Source organism: Apium graveolens, unplaced genomic scaffold, assembly GCF_009905375.1.
Source record: "Apium graveolens cultivar Ventura unplaced genomic scaffold, ASM990537v1 ctg9214, whole genome shotgun sequence".
NCBI lineage: Eukaryota > Viridiplantae > Streptophyta > Magnoliopsida > Apiales > Apiaceae > Apium > Apium graveolens.
This window is the reverse complement of record NW_027421835.1, coordinates 41,656-69,102: the sequence shown is the minus strand read 5'-3', so window position 1 is coordinate 69,102 and position 27,447 is coordinate 41,656. Positions and strand designations below refer to the sequence as shown.

Genomic DNA, 27,447 nt, shown 5'->3' with positions numbered 1-27,447 from the left:
TACCAAGATCAATTATGATATCATTATCCCACCTGTTTTGAGCCACATTATTTAGACCACTAACTTTACTATCTTTCAATTCTAGTGAAAAATACCATTTTATTGGCATGATAACCATGGTATTTTCCAAATGTTTGTTCCGTTATTATCTCCAATCCTTCTCCCACATCCTCTTCTAACCAAATATTGAGTTAACAGAATACTATGCCACATGTAACAAAGGTTGGCCCAAGATGTGCTGTCAAAAAATCTCCATCAGGAAAATACTGTGCCTGGATTATCATTATTCACTAGCCTCCTTCCTTGTTTAGCGAGCATAGCCAAGTTAAGATTTTTTAACTTTTCGACCCCAAGCCTCATCCTTTTTTAACATTGAATAATTTGGAGATGAACATTAGTATAACTAGCAAGTTGATAAAATACGTGCTCCACGAAGAACATTTGTTGAAGATTACCTTCCAGAATTAGGAGCAATAAGTATTTCTCTATTCGTAGCCTAAATCATCTGCATAATTTCCTTGAATTGGCATCAGAGAAGAGTTGACGATGTTTCACTTGAAGATCCTGAAGTCTTGGAGAAAGACTAGAGTTCTTGTCAGAATAACACTATTAGCTTGAGATTTACCTTTATTTTTTGATTTCTAGGTTTAGATTTGGGTTTAGCAAATATTTTGGGCCATTCAAGGTAGTTATAAAGGCAGAAATATTTATCATGAAGGTGTCCTGTCATTTGACAAAATTCACAGAAGGGAGTGGTTGAAGTGTCACGAACACTATTTTTCTTCTTCATAGATTGAAGTGTGTGTTACCATATTCATTGTCTTAAATGACATAGCAGATGATCCAACAAACACATTAGAAGACATCTTTTCTCTTTGATATTCTTCATTTGATATGCTTCCCTTTAGGATGAATGATGTATTATCATGAGAAGATGACCTCGAGTGACTGTAAAGAATCGTTTAATCCCATAAGAAATTGAGAGAGAAGACTTTTTCTTATGTACAAGTTCAATTTGTTATTGACTTCACATATACACTTATTGCAGCTATAGTAAGGCAACTCAGAAATTTACTCGGGTTTATCATTAAGAGCCCTAAATTTAGTGGAATAGAAAACAAACATTGATCTCTGACTAAGATAAGCAATTTCACATTTGACAATAAAGACCTTAGGTATATTCGTATGAGCAAATCATGTAGCTAAATCATTCCATGTATCACCAGCAGTGTTCATAAATATTATACTTTGACAAATATCAGGAGATACAATATTTAAGATCTATGGGGATGATAATATCGCTACATGATGCCAGTAAACAAGTAAAGCAGATGGAGAAGCATTTTGCAAATAAGTTCCAACAACACTAACACTGGTGTTGGTTTTAACTCTATGGCAACACCCTCAAGTCAATAGCAACACAATATTGATGTGATTTAATTGTTATTGCAACATCTTTCTCCATTTATGGCAACACTACTCAATTAACATTTCTTATTTTGCCAACACCTCATCACGTTATAGCTACACCAATTGAATTATTTTTGCCAACACTTTATAAGGCAAATGCAACATTTTTAGTGGTAATTTTTGAATAGCTTGTTACTTAAAAAGACCTCCCAGTTTAATCAATTTCATCCAAAGAAATCAGAATAATACACAAACCAATTCCAACTAAGATATGCAATGTCAAATTAATTCGAATATAAACTTTAAACTCATACTTGAATAAACTTTAAAGTCATACAATTTCAACTATTATGACAAAACATAGATACATGAATAAGATTACTTGTTTCGGTCAAAATCTAACAAAACATGATAAGTATAATAGTTATAAGTTGATCACAAAAATAACAAAATATTACGATATAACTAAGAGATGCAGAAGTATCAAGGCCGTGCTTTCCTTGCTCCACTTGCACCACCAGTTCCAGATTTCACATGTGCTGTCCCATTCTCTTCGATCCACCCCTTAAATACACAACCAAATTTCCATTCACCAAGAAAACTATTAGGCCTACAATTTTTAGTGGCCATCTTAAGATCATTAAATGCAAATTTTTGAAGCCGAGAAGTAATTTTAAGTTCCTCTTCAAGTTTGGAAGTGGATGTATTACTTTCTGCAGTACTAGTTTTAGTTGATGAGATTGCGATAGTTTGGTCTTTCTTACTGTTGGCATATATGCTCTCTGCAGCAGCACAGAACAAGTCTGACAGGATTGATATATGCTAGTATATTAATAAACTATAAGCAAGATATTAAATCAAATCATTCTGCTGCAGAAGCATATAAAAACCCAAGGAACAGAAGACTAACAGTTCAAACGTATATAACAAAAAGATCACTGATGTATAAAAAACTAGTTGGGAAATAATTATTAATAAGATGACACCAGTGCGATTAGAAATTTTATATAAAAATCTGAATATCTGAAGCAGGCCTCCCATAACCACGACTGCTCAAACAACTTTTAGCTATCATTAGAAGGAGATAAAATTAGGAACCAGTGTTGACACTAATTCAATGTAGCTCAGCTTGTACAGGGCAAAAAAATAAACAAATATCAACTAACCTTTGATGTGGAGAACTACAGCCCTAGAGCAAAAAGAAGAAAAATAACACCAAATTATGTCACTGTCTCGACCTAAAAGGATAGAAACGAATTACTATGAAGGATGCGGAAAAAGAATAAAATATACAAATATATGGAAAAATACAATAAAAGAAGAAATTGGGCAGACCATAGAGAATTTGCTAATACAAGGATTTCCAAAGCACGGTATTGAACACATAAATTGTAGCCCATACGAAAGATATTATCAACAAACAAGCTATCAAATATGTCTGTGTATAGAATGACGCGGTGGGGAATATAACACGGGTAGACTCCAGGTAAACTAAATAAATACAACAATCTCTCTCCTGTAAATAACCTGAAATATTTTATGAAAAATATAAATGTGAGGTGTGCTCACTTTGTTCGATTCAATTTAGTTTATTCCCTAGGCATTGATGTTTTTAACCATGAACGAATATGTGATTTATCATCATAATCTCATCCACAACTGAAGTGGTGTTTTCTGGTTTACCCTCGTACATTTTGAAGTGAACCTTTATACATTTTGGGTTATTTTTGAAACATTAAACGATATTGGGCCATAATTTTCAGAAGTGACATTTTTACCATTTTATATCCCGAAGTGACATTTTGGTCCATTTCTCGAAAAAATATTAGTTTAAAATCGAGTGAAATTATTTAAATTTAGGAGTGCCAAATAAATTCATTAGCAGAAAAATTCCATCCAGTTTTTGGGGATAAAATTGGAGCCAACAAATATGGTCCAATTTAAAAAAATATAACAAATACAAAGTATTAATTTGCTACTCTTATATGTTAGAATTTACCGGGGCTCGTAAACTGGACACGACTTGGTAGAATTTAGGTGAGGTTGAGGTTGGTTTTGTGTAGTTGTATTCAAGCCTTTATATGTGTGAACAATTTGACCAAGCACATTTTGAAAAGCAGACTCAAATATTGTAAGTGATAATTCATATCGAAATTGTTTTATTTTGAAAATCTTGTCAAAGTCTACCGAGTAAATATACTTAAATACAAGACAAACCTTAAGAAATGAGAATATACTAAAATAGAAGACAAACCATAAGAAATGAGAATATGTTCCCATTGTGTAGCTGTATAAATATTGTAAGTGATAATTTATATCAAAATTTATTTTATTTTGAAAATCTTGTCAAAGTCTACCTTTTTTTTGCCAAATTTAAAGCAGATTTCACTAATGACTTGAAAGAGATTCAATCGGGACAAACCCGAACTGATCATGCAACCAGGTTGAAAAACAAATAGAGCTAAATAATTAGCCGTTTTATTTCCGGATTGCTTAACAAACTGAATAGAAATATTCTGAAAATTAAAAATGAAGGTAATGGTTTCCCGGACAATCCAGCACGCATCTCCCCCAAAACAGTAGCTTCACAATTGACCCTCATATTAATTCGATTGATATTGCAATGTTCAGAGGACTCGGTTACAACAACTGAGTTTAGAGGCCTCATGTTATGAACAAATATTTTTTGTGAGAGTTGAGCACATGTGATTTTCACCACCATTCCAAACGCACCCCAGCTATCTACCTGCCAGACACCAGCTATATAGTTGCCGAAAGTGTTGTTGATGCGAGATATCCAGATCTCCTAATACAGCATCCAATTCATTTTCAACACAACCACCACATCGCACAAAAGCGAGACAAGTCTACCTCCTTAGTATACTAAAATAGAAGGCAAACCCTGATAAATAAGAATGTACTAAAATAGAAGGCAAACCCTGAGAAATGAGAATCTATTCCCCTGCCTACTAAAATAAATCTTGGTAATTTACATAACAAATTATCAACTCTTGTCCAGTGGGGTGTTAAAAAATCATTCACTGATGTTGTGTTACAATAAAAATGTATACATATGGTATGGTGGGGAGATGACTATATTTTTATAGCGGTTAAAGTAATTTTTTAATGTATATGTTGTAAATAAAAAGCTTGTGTTCAAAAGTAGGTAGAGATAATTTATTCATACAATTATATTATTTTGTCATTTTAGTTGACACAAATTATTACATCCTAATTTTTTACTTTTTATTTGTAAATTTTGTATATAATGCACCCTAGCTTGCTACCACAATGGCACATATAATTCTCAACATCTTGAGTTCTTCCACCGTCATGAACTTAGCATGAAAAAAATAATAGTCAAAATGAGTTTCTAATACTTCTTCAATTATAAAAATATCCCATTACCAACTTGGTATAAAATTCTAAACTTTCAAAAAATTTGCACAACATTTCTTCAATATCAAGGTGATAAAAATATTTGACCAGACATGCTTTATATTTGTTCCCACATACATATTATATAACCCAACTTTTTAACATCATCAAATTAAATGATATTTATTTTTGCTTATAGAAGTGGGTGAATCTATTTCACTAGTTGATTATAAATTGTAAAATTGTACTCACCTTAAATTAATTCATCTTGAAAATATAGATATTCCGCTAGTTAAGAAATTAACAACAAAAAAATAATTAAGGAAATCACAATTCACCCACCATATATCTGTGAAGTTTGAGAATTGTCAACAAAAACCATGGAAATACTAATGATCTATATAGTATTAATGATTCATGAAATAAAAAAAGAATCTTATGAAATCTTTTCATATCTTATTTTTCATTTAAGGGGAAGCTTAAATGAATTCTTCACTCTGATGAGCTTTCTGCTCCCCAGAGTTGAGACTGCATGATTTATTATCTACATTTAAAAGAAAAGACCTTGAATACAATTTGTATCTCACAACTGTATGTAACTATTATTCAAACATCATTTACAAAATAAATATAATATACCTGTTCGTAAGTAGGATTAGAAGGAGGTGGAATATAAGTATTTGGTTGAGCATTCATCATTAGAACCATGCTTTGATGTGCACTCAGTTGGATGTTAAACTCTAAGCCCCTGTAAATGCTTCAACTTTAAATCTTAACTTTTATTTGAAACCTCAAGCTTGAAAATTAACACAATCCCTCAACTTGAAACCCTTTTGCTCCACACCCTAGTTCAAGGTCTTCTTAGTTGAAGTGAGACAAGGGGAATGATTTTATACTTGATTTGGAAGATGCTAAATTTTTCAAAAAGAATCAATATATTTCTTTGTCTCTGGCCCTATCTTTGCGCTCATTATTTTCAACTAAGTTTCAAAATATGGGTATGGCGGCTACCTTTGGGGCTCAATATTTTAGCTAAATTTCACTGCCTCTCACTTTAATATTTTCACTTCACTTAAATTTCATTGAGTGCTGTTGAAATCCAAGTAACCAGGTCATCTCATAAGCTAGATTTTTGAAATAATTATTTATTATTTACTAATTTTATTAAACTTGAAATTTTACAAAAAAATTACATATACAAAAAGTACCAAGAGTTACTTGTATTTCAAATTAATAAGCTACTAAAATGAAAATAAAATCAACTCCAAATTTATTATATTCAGTGTCAAAAAAATCATATAATTATAATCTTTTATCAAAAATATAAATGTTTATTTTTAACCGAAAATACTTGAATGTGTAAAACCTTTAAAAAAATGATGTCCCGTAGCTATTTCAACATTCTAGAGGCAAATTCTTGGTAAAAAATTATATATATTAGAATAGACATGTATGGTGCTAGAAATCAAAAAACTTAAATAAGGATGCGATTAATCACATAATAATAATGAGAATTTTTATTTAGCGCGATGTTGTTCCCTAGATTAGATTTAGTAAGCAATATAGTTACCCTATTGTGGTTCCCTAGATTTAATCTATAAAGGAAACCTATTTTTAGAATTCAATGATGTAAATAACTTGGCATTTGCCTCTAATTAGGGAAATGAATATTAACTTAATTTATTGTTATTAGAGGGATTTAAATATAATCTAATAGATATCGAGGGGAGTTTTTAACCAATGTGTTGTATTTTCTTGTGATTAAAATCAACCATTCTCATTAAAGTGAATTATTTTCTCAAACTCTTTGTGTGTTATGACATTTTCATTGTTGAAAGATTCAATTTTTTTTATATTAAAAATAAAGATATTTCAAAAAAATAATTTAGTTACGTGGAGTGCTTTAAAATATAGAAAAAATTACTATATATTTGTAACTATACAATCACTTGTACCTAAAAGTTTAAACTCGTTTTATTTTTTGATAAATTGGACATAATATCAGTATATGAGCTAAATTTAATTTAATATACATCATTCATCTAAAAACAAACTGGGTCCCACCATGTGGCACCTGTGGATCAATATTCCGAGGTGGTAAATGATGACATGTCATATTATGACGTGTTAAAATTTTACGTGGCAGAGCACTGACATTCCAAGTCACACAATTGACTTATTTTATTGGAGTATGCTGGTTTTAGTTGATGAGATTGCGATAGTATGTTGGTCTTTCTTACTGTTGGCATATATGCTCTCTGCAACAGCACATAACAAGTCTGACAGATTGATATATGCTAATATATTAACAAACTATAAGCAAGATATTAAATCAAATCATTGTGCTGTAGAAGCATATAAAAACCCAAGGAACAAAAGACTAACAGTTCAAACATAAATAACAAAAAGATCACTGATATATAAAAAACTAGTTGGGAAATAATTATTAATAAGATGACACCAGTGCGAGAAATTTTATATAAAAACCTGAATATCTGAAGCAGGCCTCCCTTAACCGCGACTGCTCGAACAACTTTTAGCTATCATTAGAAGGAGATAAATTTAGGAACCAGTGTTGGCACTAATTCAATGTAGCTCAACTTGTACAGGGAAAAAAACAAACAAATATCAACTAACCTTTGCTGTGGAGAACTACAGCCCTAGAGCAAAAAGAAGAAAAATTACACCAAATTGTGTCACTGTCTCGACCTAAAAGGATAGAAACGAATTACTGTGACTGATGCAGAAAAAGAACAAAATATACAGATATATGAAAAAATACAATAAAAGAAGAACTTGGGCGGATGGACCACATAGAATTTGCTAATACAAGGATTTCCAAAGCACGGTATGGAACACATAAATTGTAGCCCATAAGAAATATATTTTCAACAAAAAAGCTATCAAATATGTCTGTGTATGGAATGACGCGGTGGGGAATACAACACGGGTAGACTCCAGGTAAACTAAATAAATACAACAGTCTCTCTCCTGTAAATAACCTGAAATATTTTATGACAAATATAAATGTGAGGTGTGCTCACTTTGTTCGATTCAATTCAGTTTATTCCCTAGGCATCGATGCTTCTAACCATGAACGAATATGTGATTTATCATCGTAATCTCAGCCACAACTGAGGTGGTGTTTTCTGGTTTACCCTCATACATTTTGAAGTGAACCTTAATGTGTTCCCGCTTCCGAGATAAGTCAATTTGCACGTCATATATCTAATTCATCAGTAGTACTCTTAATAATATTGAACGACTACTTGCTAGGTGAACTTGTGATCATAAACAAGCAAATGACTCCAAGCACAGTTTCACACAATTAGCAAATTGCTTGCGGATAAAATAATTAAGAAGGTGCTTCATACACAAAAATGAATAAGTTCATAAGCATGATATCATCATTTACCCAACATTTTATAAATTATTTGAACTCCTAACCAATAAGCTCAAGCGCTTTAGCAAATCAAATACAAGTAGTACAATTTTTGGCTCCACCTCCTTTATCAGGTAGATGGTTTTATATCTTTGGCTCTACAACACCCCAACACCTCAACATCGCCTAAATCTATTTACAACAACTATGTAAAAACTTTTTACAACTAAATATATTTGGAGCCTAGATTCCTTACGTGCTTCAAGGGAACCAAAGAGTTTGAATGAAAACAAACATGAACCAGTAAATTCCAAACCTGTTAGAGTAGGAATGTGTTTGTTTTTATCTCACAAGTGTATCAAACTAGTTTATAAGCAATAAAAGCATATAACTTTTACGAATTAGGACATGCCTACTTTCATTTTTATATGGGGCAAAATGTTTGGATTTCATCATACCCTTCTAAAAATCCTCTACACAAATGAATAATATTACACAATGCTACAACAACAATAAAAAACATCGACAATTATAACCCCTAGCGGTCAGAAAAAAATGTACTATTTAGGTAAGCGCTTGTGGTTACTCGTGATACAAATTGTTGGTTTATTCATTTATTTCGGCACGTGCAACTCACCACCATATTCTACATGTACAATCCAGACAAAAATTCATTATCCGGTTTCTAACTGTTTAACACTATCCTATATAAATGGTATCACCTACAGTATTATAGAAAATCAACTACAAAAATCCATATTATATTCCCACACTACACTCCCTCAAACTCAAGTTCCGCTTCACTAAACTTAGCTCAACTTAGTTCAATTCCAATAACTACAACATTTCTCGAGACAAACAAAAAACGTAAACCAACACTAAACTCTTTATCACAACATAAATACATAATATTACATAAACTCGACAAAAATGACTCACGTCCTGAGCCATTTGAGTAACAATATCCGCAAAATCCGAAGCAACGCCTTCATCATCCTCCCTATCGGAAAACTCAACCGAATCAATCGCGATTTGCACCTCTGAAATGACAAGTCATCGCGAACCTACACAAACATAAAACATGAAATCACACCATAAATTCAACAAATTCATCAAATTCAACAAAAAAAGCACTCGAAACATCGAAACAATCGCATACCATAGACCAGTAAAGCTCGTAGAGAAATCTAACAATCGGAACCGATATAAATAGGGCACACATATAAACCACCCCAAACTAGGATTTGAAATCCCCATAATTAACAAATTAAAATTAGAATTTGTAAACAAATAATAAAAAAATGCCCCAAAATTAAGGATTATAAACCCCAGATTAACAAATTAAATCAAGTTCGTACCCGTAATAACACCTAAGTGGAGGTTTGAAACATAGCTGAAATGATGAAATAGAGTTTTAAATAAGAAGCTTCAGTGAGATGTGCGGCGGGGAGATGTGCGGCGGCGAGATGAGCGGATGAGCAGTAGCGAGAGAGTGTCTGTGTGGAGAGTAAGATGAACTTGTGTTTGTGTTTTTTCTTTTTTAAGTTTTTTATTTTAATTTGTGTGGGTTATTTTAGGTAGAGCGGGACTTTTCCCCCATTTTTTTTTATTTTTTTTGCATACACTACTAGAAAAAAGACCTTAGACATCGGTTTTTAACCGATGTCTATGTAAAAAATGTATGATGTCTTCGCGACTGATGTTAAATGTATTTTCTCATAGACATCGGTTAAAAACCGATGTCTATGTAATATTACACATCATTTCTGAAAAATTTCTGATGTCTAATTCACATTGATGTTATATAATTGTTTCATATCAAGTTCAGAAATGTAATATTAGGACGATTAGGCCTGTTTAAAACTATAACACACAATCAATATTTATAAAATAACATCGGTTAAAAATAAAAAACCGATGTCTATATCTTATTAGACATCGATCATTTTCTAAGTACTCGATGTCAATGTTGATAATAGACATCGATCATTTTCTAAGTACCCGATGTCAATGTTGATAATAGACATCGGTTGTTTTCTAAAAAACCGATGTTAGTATGATAAATAGACATCGGGTGTTTAATTTTAAATCGATGTTATTACCCTATTTTCATGTGCTAATATTCCTTTATTAACATCGAATATTTTATTTTTCTGATGTCTTTGTGATTTTAAGACATTGCTTTTATATGTGTACACTGATGTTATTTATGGTTTTTTAACATCGGTTCTAATAACAATGTGATGTCTGTTTCTATTATAATTAAACTGAGCATCTCTGTTTTTGCATGAACCAGAAAACTCCATATGGTAAAATCCAATCAACCAACAATTTTCCATCCAACCAACCAACAATTTTCACCCCATCAACCATCAATTAACCCAGATTCAACCAACAACAGTTTTTATCCAATCAACAACCTAAAACATCTACTAGAAAATTCAGAACATCTACATTAACCAACCAACAACAAATATATAGCGAAAATAGTTCTAACACATTGTCAAACATGCATCTTACAAATTCGATCAGCAAGTACATTATGAAACCAGAATTTACAGTAGCGAGGCAAGGAAATTTACAATCTACATTTTGTCTTGAATAAAGTCGATAACATCACAGCGAACCTGGTCTAGCTCCTCTAGAGTGTAAGACTTGCGAGTCTTGGTCGCCCAGTAAAAATTTAGTAAACCGAAAAGGGAAATCATAAAAAAAATGCATCTAAAATGCCACATTCAATCATACAAAAATGAATGTACGGACCTTAGAAGTAAAAGAAATTTCCCTGTCCTCAATAATTTCCTTCATGTACCTCATGACCACATAACCACATTCAACCCCACCAGGCTGTTTCGGGGATCCCTGTTTAGATAAAAAAAACTGGCTTTACAAACTGATTAAATCAAGATTACTGTCATACTATAAAAATTATAATATAAATTACTTACTACAAGATTCTTAATTTTAGGAGCTTTGTTACCCCTTCCTGTTTGAGAATTAACTTGTTTTATTGTCCTGCATATTATAATGACACGGTGTCAAGAGTCATATTTCGAATACAAGAAATAAATGAAAATAACCTAAAAAATAAAAGGAATAATGTTACTCTGATAAAGCTTTTTCTAAATCATCAAAATGAGTTGGATGAGGCAAATGATTGAGAATGTAAATGTCGCCATCCCATATTACGACCAGAATCCAGTGACAACTGTATTATTATAAATTTACACAAGTCAGATATTTTAAAAAATAGCCTAAAAACCTAAAAGAAAATTAAATTAATAGATTACAATATGCATTTAAAAATACTTACTGATGATTATGTGACAGGAAGAATATGTGATTTTGATTACCCTCTTTCAACCGACTACCAACATTTCGTTGAAAATCAGCATTCAAATTAAAGTTGGCGCCAGGATCAAAAAATCCATACAGGACAACATCATCATTCTTGCGAACCCTCTTAATTGTACTATGCAAGTGCCTATACATATGTGGGAGAAATTAAAATTACTAGCAGACCAGTTGTGCGATAATTCAAACAGAACCTATAACCACGAAAATAAATTACTTACGCCATATACGCAGATATCGCAGCTTGTCCAATCATGTCAAACTCTAACAATGCTTTTAAATTCTCATGCAATATATATATTGTCTTCTCAACTCCAAACACATCGAAATCACATGGAATAGGGATCGATTCCCCGCTGGCTTTCATAAATGTCGTAACATGTTTGTACAATACCTTGTATTGGCGTGACACTTTCTTGCTGACCTTGACGTGAGTGAACTCTTGTTGAATTTTATGCACCTCACCCTTGTTCTTTGACTGCGACACATCTCTTTTCTTTTTCTACAAAAAATGAAAGAATATAAGTAGACATTTATTCACCTAATTAACCCCTATTTTTCAACTTTTATACAACTTTAGCAACCAACAAGCACATGTAAATACCACAATTGTCCGTAGGCTGATTAAATTTCGAGGCCATGCCAAGTGTGAACCAACGGCTTCACGAACATGTTCAATTTCACCAGGTATAGGCACGGGAACTAAAGCATCTGGTTGGATATGTCCATCAACCGACACACGAGCATGTCCAGGCTTCAGGGGCACTCCATGAATCGAAACATTCATTTCATCATCTTCGAAAACAGTACCAAAAGCAACCTTATTTTCGATGCTATCCACCGAAAGCTCATAAATTTGTGGACCCTATAATTGTAAGGAGTAAATTATATAATTACTCTACAATTTGAAGAACCGTATAATTACAATAATATTTGTGAAATATACCTTCATTTCTGATGGAGGGGGTTGATCATAAGCAATACAATCATCATTCACCAATATTTCTTTTGCTTTTGGTTCTCCTTCAACTGGTTGGCAACTTGCTCTCTCCGAAAAATTCGGAGACTGCTGATTAGATCCTGTAAACAATGACTTGAGCTCAGCCATTTCCCGCCTTGTTCTTACCAACTCCTCCTGTAGCACTCTATCACGGGCCAACAACTCCGCCTTGGTAATTGCAGGTTTTCTCTCTTTCGGCAGATTAAAGAACATTTTTGGGGTGACAAAACCTCCAACTCCTCGAACCCTGCCTGAATGCTCAGGAGTTCCGAGTGCCGTAGTCAACACATCATCAGTTCCAGATGGTACGAATTCACCCTTCTCCTTCTTTTCGAGTAATTCATCCTAATGCAGATATGAATACACATCAGATCTTAGGGACATATTATGAATAATGAAGGAATAAACAGATTTCTCATTATAATCTGTTTTTCTCGATTAAATGCAGTTTTTTCATAATTTTTACTTACAATTCTGGCAAATACTGCTTCTTTATCTTCATCAAGTTCCTCATCATCTAGCTTTGACTTTCGAGCCTTTTTCCAAAATATTGCCCGATCTGGTTTCTCCTCGGGCTTTAGTTTGCCTTTCTTTATCTGTTTAAGATGAGAAAAAATTAAAAGGTGCTTTATTTATTGAAGATGAGAAAAAATTATAGCTAGGTTCTTACTTCATCCTCTTGTAAACCAATGTAACCCTTCCTTGACAAACGATGATGATATTTTCGATTACGCACTCTTTCGCTCTGCAGGGTGCGTAGTTTCTGCATCATACAACGAATAATTATATCCAAGTAAATATTCTAAATCCAAAAAGGGTACACTGGCAAAGAAAATGCATCCATACCAGCCACTTATCACCTGTCCTCTGCGCGATAAATCTCGTCCAAGCTTCTTGACCCACAAACCGATAATTTTTTGGAGGCCTCTTCAGTTTCTTCTTTTTTTCAGCATATGGTCTAGCTCCTCTACATTTTGTCTTGAATAAAGTCGATAACATCACAGCGAACCTGGTCTAGCTCCTCTAGAGTGTAAGACTTGCGAGTCTTGGTCGCCCAGTAAAAATTTAGTAAACCGAAAAGGGAAATCATAAAAAAAATGCATCTAAAATGCCACATTCAATCATACAAAAATGAATGTACGGACCTTAGAAGTAAAAGAAATTTCCCTGTCCTCAATAATTTCCTTCATGTACCTCATGACCACATAACCACATTCAACCCCACCAGGCTGTTTCGGGGATCCCTGTTTAGATAAAAAAAACTGGCTTTACAAACTGATTAAATCAAGATTACTGTCATACTATAAAAATTATAATATAAATTACTTACTACAAGATTCTTGATTTTAGGAGCTTTGTTACCCCTTCCTGTTTGAGAATTAACTTGTTTTATTGTCCTGCATATTATAATGACACGGTGTCAAGAGTCATATTTCGAATACAAGAAATAAATGAAAACAACCTAAAAAATAAAAGGAATAATGTTACTCTGATAAAGCTTTTTCTAAATCATCAAAATGAGTTGGATGAGGCAAATGATTGAGAATGTAAATATCGCCATCCCATATTACGACCAGAATCCAGTGACAACTGTATTATTATAAATTTACACAAGTCAGATATTTTAAAAAATAGCCTAAAAACCTAAAAGAAAATTAAATTAATAGATTACAATATGCATTTAAAAATACTTACTGATGATTATGTGACAGGAAGAATATGTGATTTTGATTACCCTCTTTCAGCCGACTACCAACATTTCGTTGAAAATCAGCATTCAAATTAAAGTTGGCGCCAGGATCAAAAAATCCATACAGGACAACATCATCATTCTTGCGAACCCTCTTAATTATACTATGCAAGTGCCTATACATATGTGGGAGAAATTAAAATTACTAGCAGACCAGTTGTGCGATAATTCAAACAGAACCTATAACCACGAAAATAAATTACTTACGCCATATACGCAGATATCGCAGCTTGTCCAATCATGTCAAACTCTAACAATGCTTTTAAATTCTCATGCAATATATATATTGTCTTCTCAACTCCAAACACATCGAAATCACATGGAATAGGGATCGATTCCCCGCTGGCTTTCATAAATGTCGTAACATGTTTGTACAATACCTTGTATTGGCGTGACACTTTCTTGCTGACCTTGACGTGAGTGAACTCTTGTTGAATTTTATGCACCTCACCCTTGTTCTTTGACTGCGACACATCTCTTTTCTTTTTCTACAAAAAATGAAAGAATATAAGTAGACATTTATTCACCTAATTAACCCCTATTTTTCAACTTTTATACAACTTTAGCAACCAACAAGCACATGTAAATACCACAATTGTCCGTAGGCTGATTAAATTTCGAGGCCATGCCAAGTGTGAACCAACGGCTTCACGAACATGTTCAATTTCACCAGGTATAGGCACGGGAACTAAAGCATCTGGTTGGATATGTCCATCAACCGACACACGAGCATGTCCAGGCTTCAGGGGCACTCCATGAATCGAAACATTCATTTCATCATCTTCGAAAACAGTACCAAAAGCAACCTTATTTTCGATGCTATCCACCGAAAGCTCATAAATTTGTGGACCCTATAATTGTAAGGAGTAAATTATATAATTACTCTACAATTTGAAGAACCGTATAATTACAATAATATTTGTGAAATATACCTTCATTTCTGATGGAGGGGGTTGATCATAAGCAATACAATCATCATTCACCAATATTTCTTTTGCTTTTGGTTCTCCTTCAACTGGTTGGCAACTTGCTCTCTCCGAAAAATTCGGAGACTGCTGATTAGATCCTGTAAACAATGACTTGAGCTCAGCCATTTCCCGCCTTGTTCTTACCAACTCCTCCTGTAGCACTCTATCACGGGCCAACAACTCCGCCTTGGTAATTGCAGGTTTTCTCTCTTTCGGCAGATTAAAGAACATTTTTGGGGTGACAAAACCTCCAACTCCTCGAACCCTGCCTGAATGCTCAGGAGTTCCGAGTGCCGTAGTCAACACATCATCAGTTCCAGATGGTACGAATTCACCCTTCTCCTTCTTTTCGAGTAATTCATCCTAATGCAGATATGAATACACATCAGATCTTAGGGACATATTATGAATAATGAAGGAATAAACAGATTTCTCATTATAATCTGTTTTTCTCGATTAAATGCAGTTTTTTTCATAATTTTTACTTACAATTCTGGCAAATACTGCTTCTTTATCCTCATCAAGTTCCTCATCATCTAGCTTTGACTTTCGAGCCTTTTTCCAAAATATTGCCCGATCTGGTTTCTCCTCGGGCTTTAGTTTGCCTTTCTTTATCTGTTTAAGATGAGAAAAAATTAAAAGGTGCTTTATTTATTGAAGATGAGAAAAAATTATAGCTAGGTTCTTACTTCATCCTCTTGTAAACCAATGTAACCCTTCCTTGACAAACGATGATGATATTTTCGATTACGCACTCTTTCGCTCTGCAGGGTGCGTAGTTTCTGCATCATACAACGAATAATTATATCCAAGTAAATATTCTAAATCCAAAAAGGGTACACTGGCAAAGAAAATGCATCCATACCAGCCACTTATCACCTGTCCTCTGCGCGATAAATCTCGTCCAAGCTTCTTGACCCACAAACCGATAATTTTTTGGAGGCCTCTTCAGTTTCTTCTTTTTTTCAGCATATGGCATCACGTGTTTAGTTGTTAAATCAGTTTTAAACTGTCTCCACTTCTCTCCTGCAGACTTAAGCACCATAGCCTCACTTTCCGGAGCAACTTTAAATGTACCCTATGGACAATAAAATACACAAGTTTATAAGGCTTAGATAGTAGTACTAAAAATAAGTTGTGTGTGTCAACTATAATTTAATACCTTAATATCAAGCCATAATTTATCTTTCAATTCCCGATCCACATTTGGCCAGCTGTCAATGTCGATAGGAATCATAGTTCTTGCCAGGTGCCCTATGTAGGACTGTAAGGTACACCTAGTATCTCCGACAGGAACTCCAAACTCATTGTATCTGATTTTAAATCTCTTGCCCTGAGCCTTCCTTACCAATACTTTTTTAAGAGAGGAAACACCTCGTGCAGCTCCCAACCTTCTTTTCGCAGAATTAGAATTAGTTGTTGTTTCTTGTTTAGACTGTTGCTTTTCAGTTTGAGGTTCACTTGGTGCTTGTCCATCCTGATCACAGTGCTCTTCAACCTCCTGATCACAATGTTCTTCGACCTCTTTAACTTTTTTAGATTTGCTTTTGTTGGTTCTCTTTTTCTTTGCCATTTTTGTCCTTCACTCTGAATAATAAAACAAGAAATAATTAGTCACTGAATAAATGAAACTCTACATGAATTAAAATACATTCAAAATTACATATGCATGAATAAAAATGCATTCAAAATTACAACTGGAAAATTTCAAAACAAATACAAAAACAAAATACAAAAAAATTATAAAAGAAAAATTACAAAAGAAAAATGCATTAGTCACTATAATTCATTTACTCAAAAAAATTACAAAGGAAAATTAAATATGCTGATTAAATTATAACAAGCAAAAAGTACAGAGAGCTAAATTAACAGGATCATTTTTTAACCCAAATTCCCTCAACATTAGGCCTAATACTATGCGCAACGTCTTCATTGGTCACATCAGAAGCAGGGATGTTAGAGCAGAAGGGAGTATGTTCCATGTTCGTGTCACCCAAATCATCGTCGTTATACAACTCTTGATAGTCTCTAGTTGTGGAAGTTAACACGATCGGCCAAGTAGGATCAACCAGATCTTTAATGTAAAACACCTGGTTGACTTGGTCAACAGAGACATATTTATCCTTCTTATGGCCTTGTCGATTGAAATCCACAAGTGTGAAGCCAAGATCGTCGATCTTTAAGCCTTTATCATTCTCTGCCCATTTACACAAGAAGAGTGGAGCTTTGAACTCATGGTAATCCAACTCCCATACTTCCAAGATTATGCCATAAAAGGTCATATCACTCTCAATGGGGTTTAAATCTTTCGCACTGGACACCTGGACTGCCTTAGCAACCACAGAAACTCCACTGTTTTGAACAACTCGCGCATCATCTCGGTCTTTCGTAAAGTATCGGACTCCATTGACTGAAAAACCTTGATAAGTTAAAACAGAAAATGATGGTTTTCCAGCGAGCCATCGTATCGTCTCTGAAACAGCATCGGGATTTCCCTTCATTTCACTACTTACCTATACATAATATTATATAATAAAAATATCCATCAGTTGCAAACTACAACTAACAACTATTTAAGTAGACAATACATAAAACCTACTTTTTTTTCAAACCAATCGGCAAATAGCCGATTGTGCTCTCCCAAGAGCCAATGAACACTTTTTTTTCCCTCGGTAAATTTCATCCAAATACTCCTTGTGCATTCTGAGAATATGCATAAATATTAGAAATAACCCACAAAAATTACATCTTCAAACAAATAGGACAAGTTAATAAAATAAACGTACACGATATAGGAATACACTTCATCATTGTTTTGAAGGACATGCAGATGAGCCTCATCTCGCTCTTTTTCTTCCACGACCTTTATTATCGCGGCAAATAATGGACCAGATTGCTTGCCTTGCTCAACTGGAATGCCGGCAGTTGTACAAGTCTGGCTCATAAATTCTGTGCAGAATTCTACTGATTCTTCTTTAAGGTAGCTTTCTGCCATACAACCTTCAGGATAATATCGGTTTCGTACGTAGCTCTTTAGCACTTTATTGAATCGTTCGAAGGCATACATCCATCTATAAAATACCGGTCCACATAAACGCACTTCTAGGACCAAGTGGACAATAAGATGTAACATTACATCAAAAAATGATGAAGGGAATATTTTTTCTAGATCGCATAAGGTTATTATTACATCTGACTGCAATTTATCGAGTTTCGAGACATCGACAACTTTGCTGCATAAAGCATTAAAAAAGAAGCACAGTCGTATGATTGTGACCCTAACATTTTTTGGGAGAACGGATCGAATGGCAACAGGGAGGAGTTGTTGGAGAAGGATATGGCAGTCATGGGACTTAAGCCCGTATATCTTCAAATCAGACATGGATACACAATTTTTTATGTTTGATCCATGTCCAGAAGGAAGTTTCATAGACAAGAATGAGTTCAACACTTTCTTTTTTTCAACCTTCGACAAAGTAAAAGGGGAAGGAGGCTGATAGGTCTTCTTTTCTCCTACTTGAGGAGCTAAATCATGTCTAACACCCATATCAATCATATCACGATGTGCCGCCTCACTATCTTTTGACTTTCGCATATTTAATAACGTCCCAAGCAGATTATCACACACATTTTTCTCGATGTGCATAACATCGAGACAGTGGCGAACATGATGATATTTCCAATATTCTAACTCAAAGAAAACATATTTTTTCTTCCATGGACATTCCATCTTCTTCGACTTCTTCACCTCTTTTTCAAAACAAAAATCAATTCGTTCCTGACGCGCTAACACTTCTTCTCCGGAAAGGGGTTGACATGCGTTCCCCAACTCTTGTTGTCCGTTAAAGGCCGCCTTCTGCCTCCTATAAGGGTGCTGCCTAGGAAAATAACGGCGATGACCTTGGAAGCACATCTTCCTACTGTGACTTAAATATTTAGCCACAGTATCGTCACCACAAATTGGACAACTCTTATAACCCTTATTCACGCAGCCTGACAAGTTTCCATATGCTGGAAAATCATTTATAGTCCACAATAAAATTGCTTTTAGAGTGAAATATGATTTACTATAGGCGTCATAAACGTTTGGTTCACCTTCTTCCCAAAGTTTTTTCAGATCATCAATCAACGGTTGTAAATAAACGTCAATGTTATTTCCCGGCTCATGTGGACCAGGAACTAAAACTGACAACATCATGAACTTCCTTTTCATGCATAACCACGGAGGAAGATTGTACGTTACCAACACTACTGGCCAGCATGTATATCGATTGACTAACCCATTAGTATGCGGGTTGATACCATCCGCTGATAAAGCCAACCTAATATTCCTAGATTCACTACCAAAGGCAGGCCACCGGTAATCGATATTCCTCCAAGAAGGAGAGTCGGCCGGATGTCGCATCTTGTCATCATTTATTCGCTGATTTGCATGCCAAGTCATGAGTTCAGCAGTAGAGGGAGATTTAAATAACCGTTTAAATCTTGGAATTATAGGAAAATACCACATGACCTTGGCTGGAACATTGACCCTAAGTTGGCCATTCTTCCGTACTTTCCAACGTGACAGCTTGCAATGAGGACACTGAGAAGCATCAGAATGTATGCCCCTATACAGTATACAATCATTGGGACACGAATGAATTTTTATATACACTAGACCTAAATCGGATAAAGTTTTCTTCGCTTCATATGCGTTAGGAGGCAACACATTATCTTTGGGAAGGATCGAGCCAACTGAAGAGAGCAGCTCAGTAAAGGCAGTGTCGCTAATACCAAACCTAGCTTTCCAGTTGTGCAATTTTAACATTGACTCTAACTTTGTGCACTCGCTGCCCTCAAACAACGGTTGTTCCGCATCAACAACAAACCTCTGAAAATCATATGAATCCTTATCGTAATTACCCGAATTAAAAGCCGCTTCACAAACTTCAACAGTTTCTGATGCAACAAAGTGCTCTATAGGTTGGTCTGAAGCAGGACGTGTACTACCTATAGAAGACCAAGTACTCCTAGTAGATTTTTCTTCATGCCAAATCCAATTAACATACCCCAAACTAAAACCATGATCGTAGATATGTCCCCTTATGATTTTGGTTGAGAGTTTTTTAAAATTCACACATCGACCACATGGATAAGGAATTCTTTTAGGATCTTTACAATTTTCTTCAGCGAAAATTAAGAATTCTTCGACGCCAATTTCAAATTCTAAAGAATCCCTATCTTTCGATATCCACGACTTATCCATAAATGAAAATGTATGACCAGCAATCTAGCAACCTAACCACCAGATGGTCATTTCAACATCAAAGCGCGAATTAATCAATACAAGTGCACATATTCAAGTGCATATAAACAAAACCAAGAAAGTCAACATTGTTTAACTAGCATAATCAACACAAGTGCACATATTCAAGCGCGAATTAATAACAAACATGCCCTTAAAAAATTGAAAGATTTTACACAAATGACAACTAGTACATTCATGGCATCTCATCTATTAAAAGAGAACGATACACTAAATCTGATACATAAACAACAATCCAAATCAAATAATGTATACATAAATAATGACAGATCGGTTACTGGTGAATCCCTTCCTACATAATGTATACAAAAAAAAGGAAAAAAGCAAACGAATAAGAATTTCTAACCTCCTTCTTGAAGTAAAATGTGCAGTCACTGTCAAATTCCGAGACTTGATGAGATAATCTGCAAATGGACAAAATCGAATTTAAAAACATACTATTACTTAAAACTTTAAACGGACAAAAATCGGAAGATATCAACCAGAAAAGAAAAATACATGCAAATATCAAACCTAATTGATATATTTAGGCAAACCTAAATATATATACACAAGAACACAAACCTAATTTATGTTAAAAAAATGCAGATTTATGTAAATATATATAATGCATATAACAACTCAAGAAAAAATTATAAAATTAGAGTAACAACCTTATTTGGCTCCAATGAATTTCAAAACCTGTTCAAAAAGGAAAAAACCCATTAAAATTTATGAACAAACCCTAATTGAACAAATGTAACCTAATCGAACATACAAACCTAAATGAACAAACATACCTGTTCAGAAATTCGGGTTTCTCGTAGATGGATTTTGATTAACTGATGGTGTTCTTTAATTTGGGGTTTAATTAAAACCTATGTACTTATTTAACTGATATGGTGGTGTGTGGAGAAGAAGATGGAAGAGAGAGAGGGAGAGAAGCAGAGAGATGGAAGAGAGAGGGAAAGAGAACTAGAGAGAGTGAGCTCAGAGAGAGAGAGCAGAGAGAGAGAGTAAGAGAGAGAGCAGAGAGAGAGAGAGAGACAGGAAAAATAATTAGGGGGAGAAACTGGTTTTTTTTTGGTTAAGGGGGGAATATTTGGGGAATAAGGGGGAAAGTTTCCGTGTTTTTTTTATTTTTTTTAAGTTAACCATCGACAACGGTTGTAAAATACAACCGATGTCTATAAAACAAAGACATCGGTTATATAGAAAACCGATGTCTAACTAACGTTTTTTCATTTTGAAAAATAAGTTAGACATCGTTATTTCTGGACCGATGTCTAAAACAATAAGTAACATCGGTTTTAAAATAACCGATGTCTAAATGAACTTTAACATCGGTCGTCTGAGCAACCGATGTCTAAGGACCGATGTCTAAGACCGATGTCTATTGACAGAATTAATTTTATGTCAAACATTACATAACTGTAATATTTTATCAAAATTAAAAATTTTTGTTTATAGCCCAAAATACTCACATGTGTAAAACCTTTAAAAAATCTTGTCTAATGTAGTTATTTCAATATTGTAGACACAATTCTTGGTGAAAATCCATCTAGAGGAGAATAATTATACTGCCACAAATAAAATTTTTAAATAATAATGTGATTAGTCAGATAGTAATAGTAATGAATATTGCTTACTCTATTGTTGTTGTTCCCTACATTTAGTAAGCAATATAGTTACCCTAATATGGTTTTTAGGCTTCTTTTGGTATTACTGTTGCACAGGTACAACACTTTTTTGCTCAAAAGTTATGACAAAGGTGTTTGGTAACTTCTAAAAGCCCATGTATGGAAAAGTGCTTTTGGTTAAAAAGCATGTCACCCATACTTTTGGAAAAAGCCTGTTTCACTTTCACCATCTTACCTTCTCAATATATTATTTTTATATATTATATATCAAAATATGCATAAATTAAAAAAATTACCAAACAATCATCTAATTTTTACATCACTTTATTCACCAGCACTTTCTTTCACAGCACAACAGTTTTAACCAGCACTCCCAAAAGAAACCTCTACTAAGGAAACTTATTCTTATGGAATTAAATGATGTAAATAAATTATTGTTTGCCCCATTAGGGATGAACTTGGGATTTAAATATAATCTAATAGGTATGGAAGGGGTTTTATTTTTTAACTACCTGATGAAATTTAACCATTCTCTTTAATGTGAATTATTTTCTCAAACTCTTTGTGTCATGAAATTTCCATCGTTTAAAGTCAAAAAATTTCATGTTAGAAATAAAGATATTCAAAAAATTAATTAATTATGTGGATTGTTTTAATTACTAAAAAACCAAAAATAATTATCATATATTTAACACACTTTATTTTTTTTATGAATTTGACAAAAAATCAGTATATAAAGAAACTTGATTTAGTATGCATTATCCATCTACAAATAATAAGGTGGTCGCCCTAATTGTCATTTTGAGGTAAAAATGGTCCCAAAAACGGTTTGGTGAACCCTGTTAAAAATTATTAAATTATGGTATACTTTTAAATATAAAGATATAAAAAAAAAATGTCGAAAACATAATATTAAGTGGTGTTTCAGGCTCCTAAATATTACACCAAACAAGCTCAAAATAAAAAAAATCATAACTTACCTGAAGTAACATGATAGCCTTCAAAAATAATAAATGAAACAAAACGCTACATCGTGTAGAGTTTTGGGTTATTTTTGAAACATTAAACGATATTGGGCCATAATTTTAGAAGTGACATTTTTGCCATTTTATATCCCAAAGTGACATTTTGGTCCATTTCTCGAAAAATATTAGTTTAAAATCGAGTGAAATTATTTAAATTTAGGAGTGCCAAATAAATTCATTAGCAGAAAAATTCCATCCAGTTTTTGGGGATAAAATTGGAGCCAACAAATATGGTCCAATTTAAAAAATATAACAAATACAAAGTATTAATTTGCTACTCTTATATGTTAGAATTTACTGGGGCACGTAAATTGGACACGACTTGGTAGAATTTAGGTGAGGTTGAGGTTGGTTTTGTGTAGTTGTATTCAAGCCTTTATATGTGTGAACAATTGGACCAAGCACATTTTGAAAAGCAGACTCAAATATTGTAAGTGATAATTCATATCGAATTGTTTTATTTTGAAAATCTTGTCAAAGTCTACCGAGTAAATATACTTAAATACAAGACAAACCTTAAGAAATGAGAATATACTAAAATAGAAGATAAACCATAAGAAATGAGAATATGTTCCCATTGTGTAGTTGTATAAATATTGTAAGTGATAATTCATATCAAAATTTATTTTATTTTGAAAATCTTGTCAAAGTCTACCTTTTTTTTCCAAATTTAAAGCAGATTTCACTAATGACTTGAAAGAGATTGAATCGGGACAAACCTCATGCAACCAGGTTGAAAAAAAATAGAGTTAAATAATTAGCCGTTTTCTTTCCGGATTGCTTAACAAACTGAATACAAATATTCCGAAAATTAAAAATGAAGGTAATGGTTTCCCGGACAATCCAGCAAGCATCTCCCCCAAAACAGTAGCTTCACAATTGACCCTCACATTAATTCGATTGATATTGCAATATTCAGAGGACTCAGTTGCAACAACTGAGTTTAGAGGCCTCATGTTATGAACAAATATTTTTTGTGAGAGTTGAGCACATGTGATTTTCACCACCATTCCATCCAAACGCCACCCAATAGTGTTGTTGATGCGAGATATCCAGATCTCCTAATACACCCAATTCATTTTCAACACAACCACCACATCGCAAAGCGAGACAAGTCTACCTCCTTGAGTATACTAAAATAGAAGGCAAATCCTGATAAATAAGAATGTACTAAAATAGAAGGCAAACCCTGAGAAATGAGAATCTATTCCCCTGCCTACTAAAATAAATCTTGGTAATTTACATAACAAATTATCAACTCTTGTCCAGTGGGGTGTTAAAAAATCATTCACTGATGTTGTGTTACAATAAAAATGTATACATATGGTATGGAGGGGAGATGACTATATTTTTATAGCGGTTAAAGTAATTTTTAATGTATATGTTGTAAATAAAAGCTTGTGTTCAAAAGTAGGTAGAGATAATTTATTCATACAATTATATTATTTTGTCATTTTAGTTGACACAAATTATTACATCCTAATTTTTTACTTTTTATTTGTAAATTTTGTATATAATGCACCCTAGCTTGCTACCACAATGGCACATATAATTCTCAACATCTTGAGTTCTACCACCGTCATGAACTTAGCATGAAAAAAATAATAGTCAAAATGAGTTTCTAATACTTCTTCAATTATAAAAATATCCCATTACCAACTTGGTATAAAATTCTAAACGTTCAAAAAATTTGCACAACATTTCTTCAATATCAAGGTGATAAAATATTTGACCAGGCATGCTTTATATTTGTTCCCACATACATATTATATAACCCAACTTTTTAACATCATCAAATTAAATGATATTTATTTTTGCTTATAGAAGTGGGTGAATCTATTTCACTAGTTGATTATAAATTGTAAAATTGTACTCACCTTAAATTAATTCATCTTGAAATATAGATATTCGCTAGTTAAGAAATTAACAACAAAAAATAATTAAGGAAATCACAATTCACCCACCATATATATGTGAAGTTTGAGAATTGTCAACAAAAACCATGGAAATACTAATGATCTATATAGTATTAATGATTCATGAAATAAAAAAAGAATCTTATGAAATCTTTTCATATCTTGTTTTTCATTTAAGGGGAAGCTTAAATGAATTCTTCACTCTGATGAGCTTTCCAACATCAACTAGTTGTTTAAGCTTACGAAGCAGGGTCTTTCTAAAATTAGTTGGAAGTGATCGTAATTGTTTTCTACAAATTTGGCTATTGCTATGCAGCTTGAACCCTTTCTGCTCCCCAGAGTTGAGACTGCATGATTTATTATCTACATTTAAAAGAAAAGACCTTGAATACAATTTGTATCTCACAACTGTATGTAACTATTATTCAAACATCATTTACAAAATAAATATAATATACCTGTTCGTAAGTAGGATTAGAAGGAGGTGGAATATAAGTATTTGGTTCAGCATTCATCATTAGAACCATGCTTTGATGTGCACTCAGTTGGATGTTAAACTCTAAGCCCTGTAAATGCTTCAACTTTAAATCTTAACTTTTATTTGAAACCTCAAGCTTGAAAATTAACACAATCCCTCAACTTGAAACCCTTTTGCTCCACACCCTAGTTCAAGGTCTTCTTAGTTGAAGTGAGAGAAGGGGAATGATTTTATACTTGATTTGGAAGATGCTAAATTTCTCAAAAAGAACAATATATTTTTTCTCTGGCGCCTATCTTTGCCGCTCATTATTTTCACCTAAATTTTAAAATATGGGTAAGGCGGCTACCTTTGGGGCTCAATATTTTAGCTAAATTTCACTGCCTCTCACTTTAATATTTTCACTTCACTTAAATTTGATGAGGCTCGTTGAAATCCAAGTAACCAGGTCATCTCATAAGCTAGATTTTTGAAATAATTATTTATTATTTACTAATTTGTTAAACTTGAAATTTTACAAAAAAATTACATATACAAAAAGTACCAAGAGTTACTTGTATTTCAAATTAATAAGCTACTAAAATGAAAATAAAATCAACTCCAAATTTATTATATTCGTGTCAAAAAAATCATATAATTATATCTTTTATCAAAAATATAAATGTTTATTTTTAACCGAAAATACTTGAATGTGTAAAACCTTTAAAAAATGATGTCCCGTAGCTGTTTCAACATTCTAGAGGCAAATTCTTGGTAAAAATTTATATATTTAGAATAGACAGGTATGGTGCTAGAAATTAAAAAACTTAAATAAGGATGCGATTAATCACATAATAATGAATTTTTATTAGGCGCGATGTTGTTCCCTAGAGTAGATTTAGTAAGCAATATAGTTACCCTATTGTGGTTCCCTAGATTTAATCTATAAAGGAAACCTATTTTTTAGAATTCAATGATGTAAATAACTTGGCATTTAGCCTCAAATTAGGGAAATGAAGATTAACTTAATTTATTGTTATTAGAGGGATTTAAATATAATCTAATAGATATCGAGGGGAGTTTTTAACCAATGTGTTGTATTTTCTTGTGATTAAAAATCAAACATTCTCATTAAAGTGAATTATTTTCTCAAACTCTTTTGTGTTATGACATTTTCATTGTTTAAAGATTCAATTTTATTTTATATAGAAATAAAGATATTTCAAAAAAATAATTTAGTAACGTGGAGTGCTTTAAAATATAGAAAAAATTACTATATATTTGGAACTATACAATCACTTGTACCTAAAAGTTTTAAACTCGTTTATTTTTGATAAATTGGACATAATATCAGTATATGAACTAAATTTAATTATTAATAACGTCATTCATCTAAAAACTGGGTCACACCAGTGGCACCTGTGGATCAATATTCCGAGGTGGTAAATGATGACATGTCATATTATGACGTGTTAAAATTTTACGTGGCAGATGACAGTGACATTCCAAGGTCACACAATTGACTTATTTTATTGGAGTATGCTCCTGATGCACTGATTTGTATCGTTGTAGTTGATGACAAAAGCATTGCATTAGGAGTCAAATCCATACGTTCGCCGCTGATGTAATGCCCATTTTCTGTTGCAAAATTCAAAAACAGGCTGGCAATGGCTTTTTTGGCCTATTGCCATATTAATAAAGTATTGCATTTGAGCATTTTGGGCGTAGTTCCAGAAGCACGAATCTGCCCTATTTCTTCTTTGAATAGGAAATCTGTTTAATCAGCTGTCCGTCTCTTTCATTACCAAGATCATTTATGATATCAGTATCCCACCTGTTTTGAGCCACATATTTAGACCACTACTTACTATCTTTCAAAT

General features: G+C 33.2%; 1 protein-coding gene across 1 annotated transcript; it reads right to left on the bottom strand.

Moving 5' to 3' along the window:
- Nucleotides 1-17,116: 17,116 nt before the first annotated feature.
- LOC141705685 (uncharacterized) lies at nt 17,117-20,490 on the bottom strand. The gene is made up of 3 exons (XM_074508574.1): nt 18,029-20,490; nt 17,855-17,945; nt 17,117-17,755 (listed from the first exon to the last, which is right to left on the bottom strand). Exons 1-3 carry the CDS (start codon nt 20,488-20,490, stop codon nt 17,117-17,119), a joined length of 3,192 nt encoding a protein of 1,063 aa, XP_074364675.1.
- Nucleotides 20,491-27,447: the final 6,957 nt, after the last annotated feature.

Excerpts from the sequence above, each read along its gene's own strand:
- LOC141705685 (XM_074508574.1), bottom strand. The coding sequence starts at position 20,490 with ATGGATAAGTCGTGGATATCGAAAGATAGGGATTCTTTAGAATTTGAA. Across the intron at positions 17,946-18,028 it reads GAAGTGTATTCCTATATCGT|AATGCACAAGGAGTATTTGG; the intron begins GTACGTTTATTT and ends GCATATTCTCAG. Across the intron at positions 17,756-17,854 it reads AATCGGCTATTTGCCGATTG|GTAAGTAGTGAAATGAAGGG; the intron begins GTTTGAAAAAAA and ends TATTATGTATAG.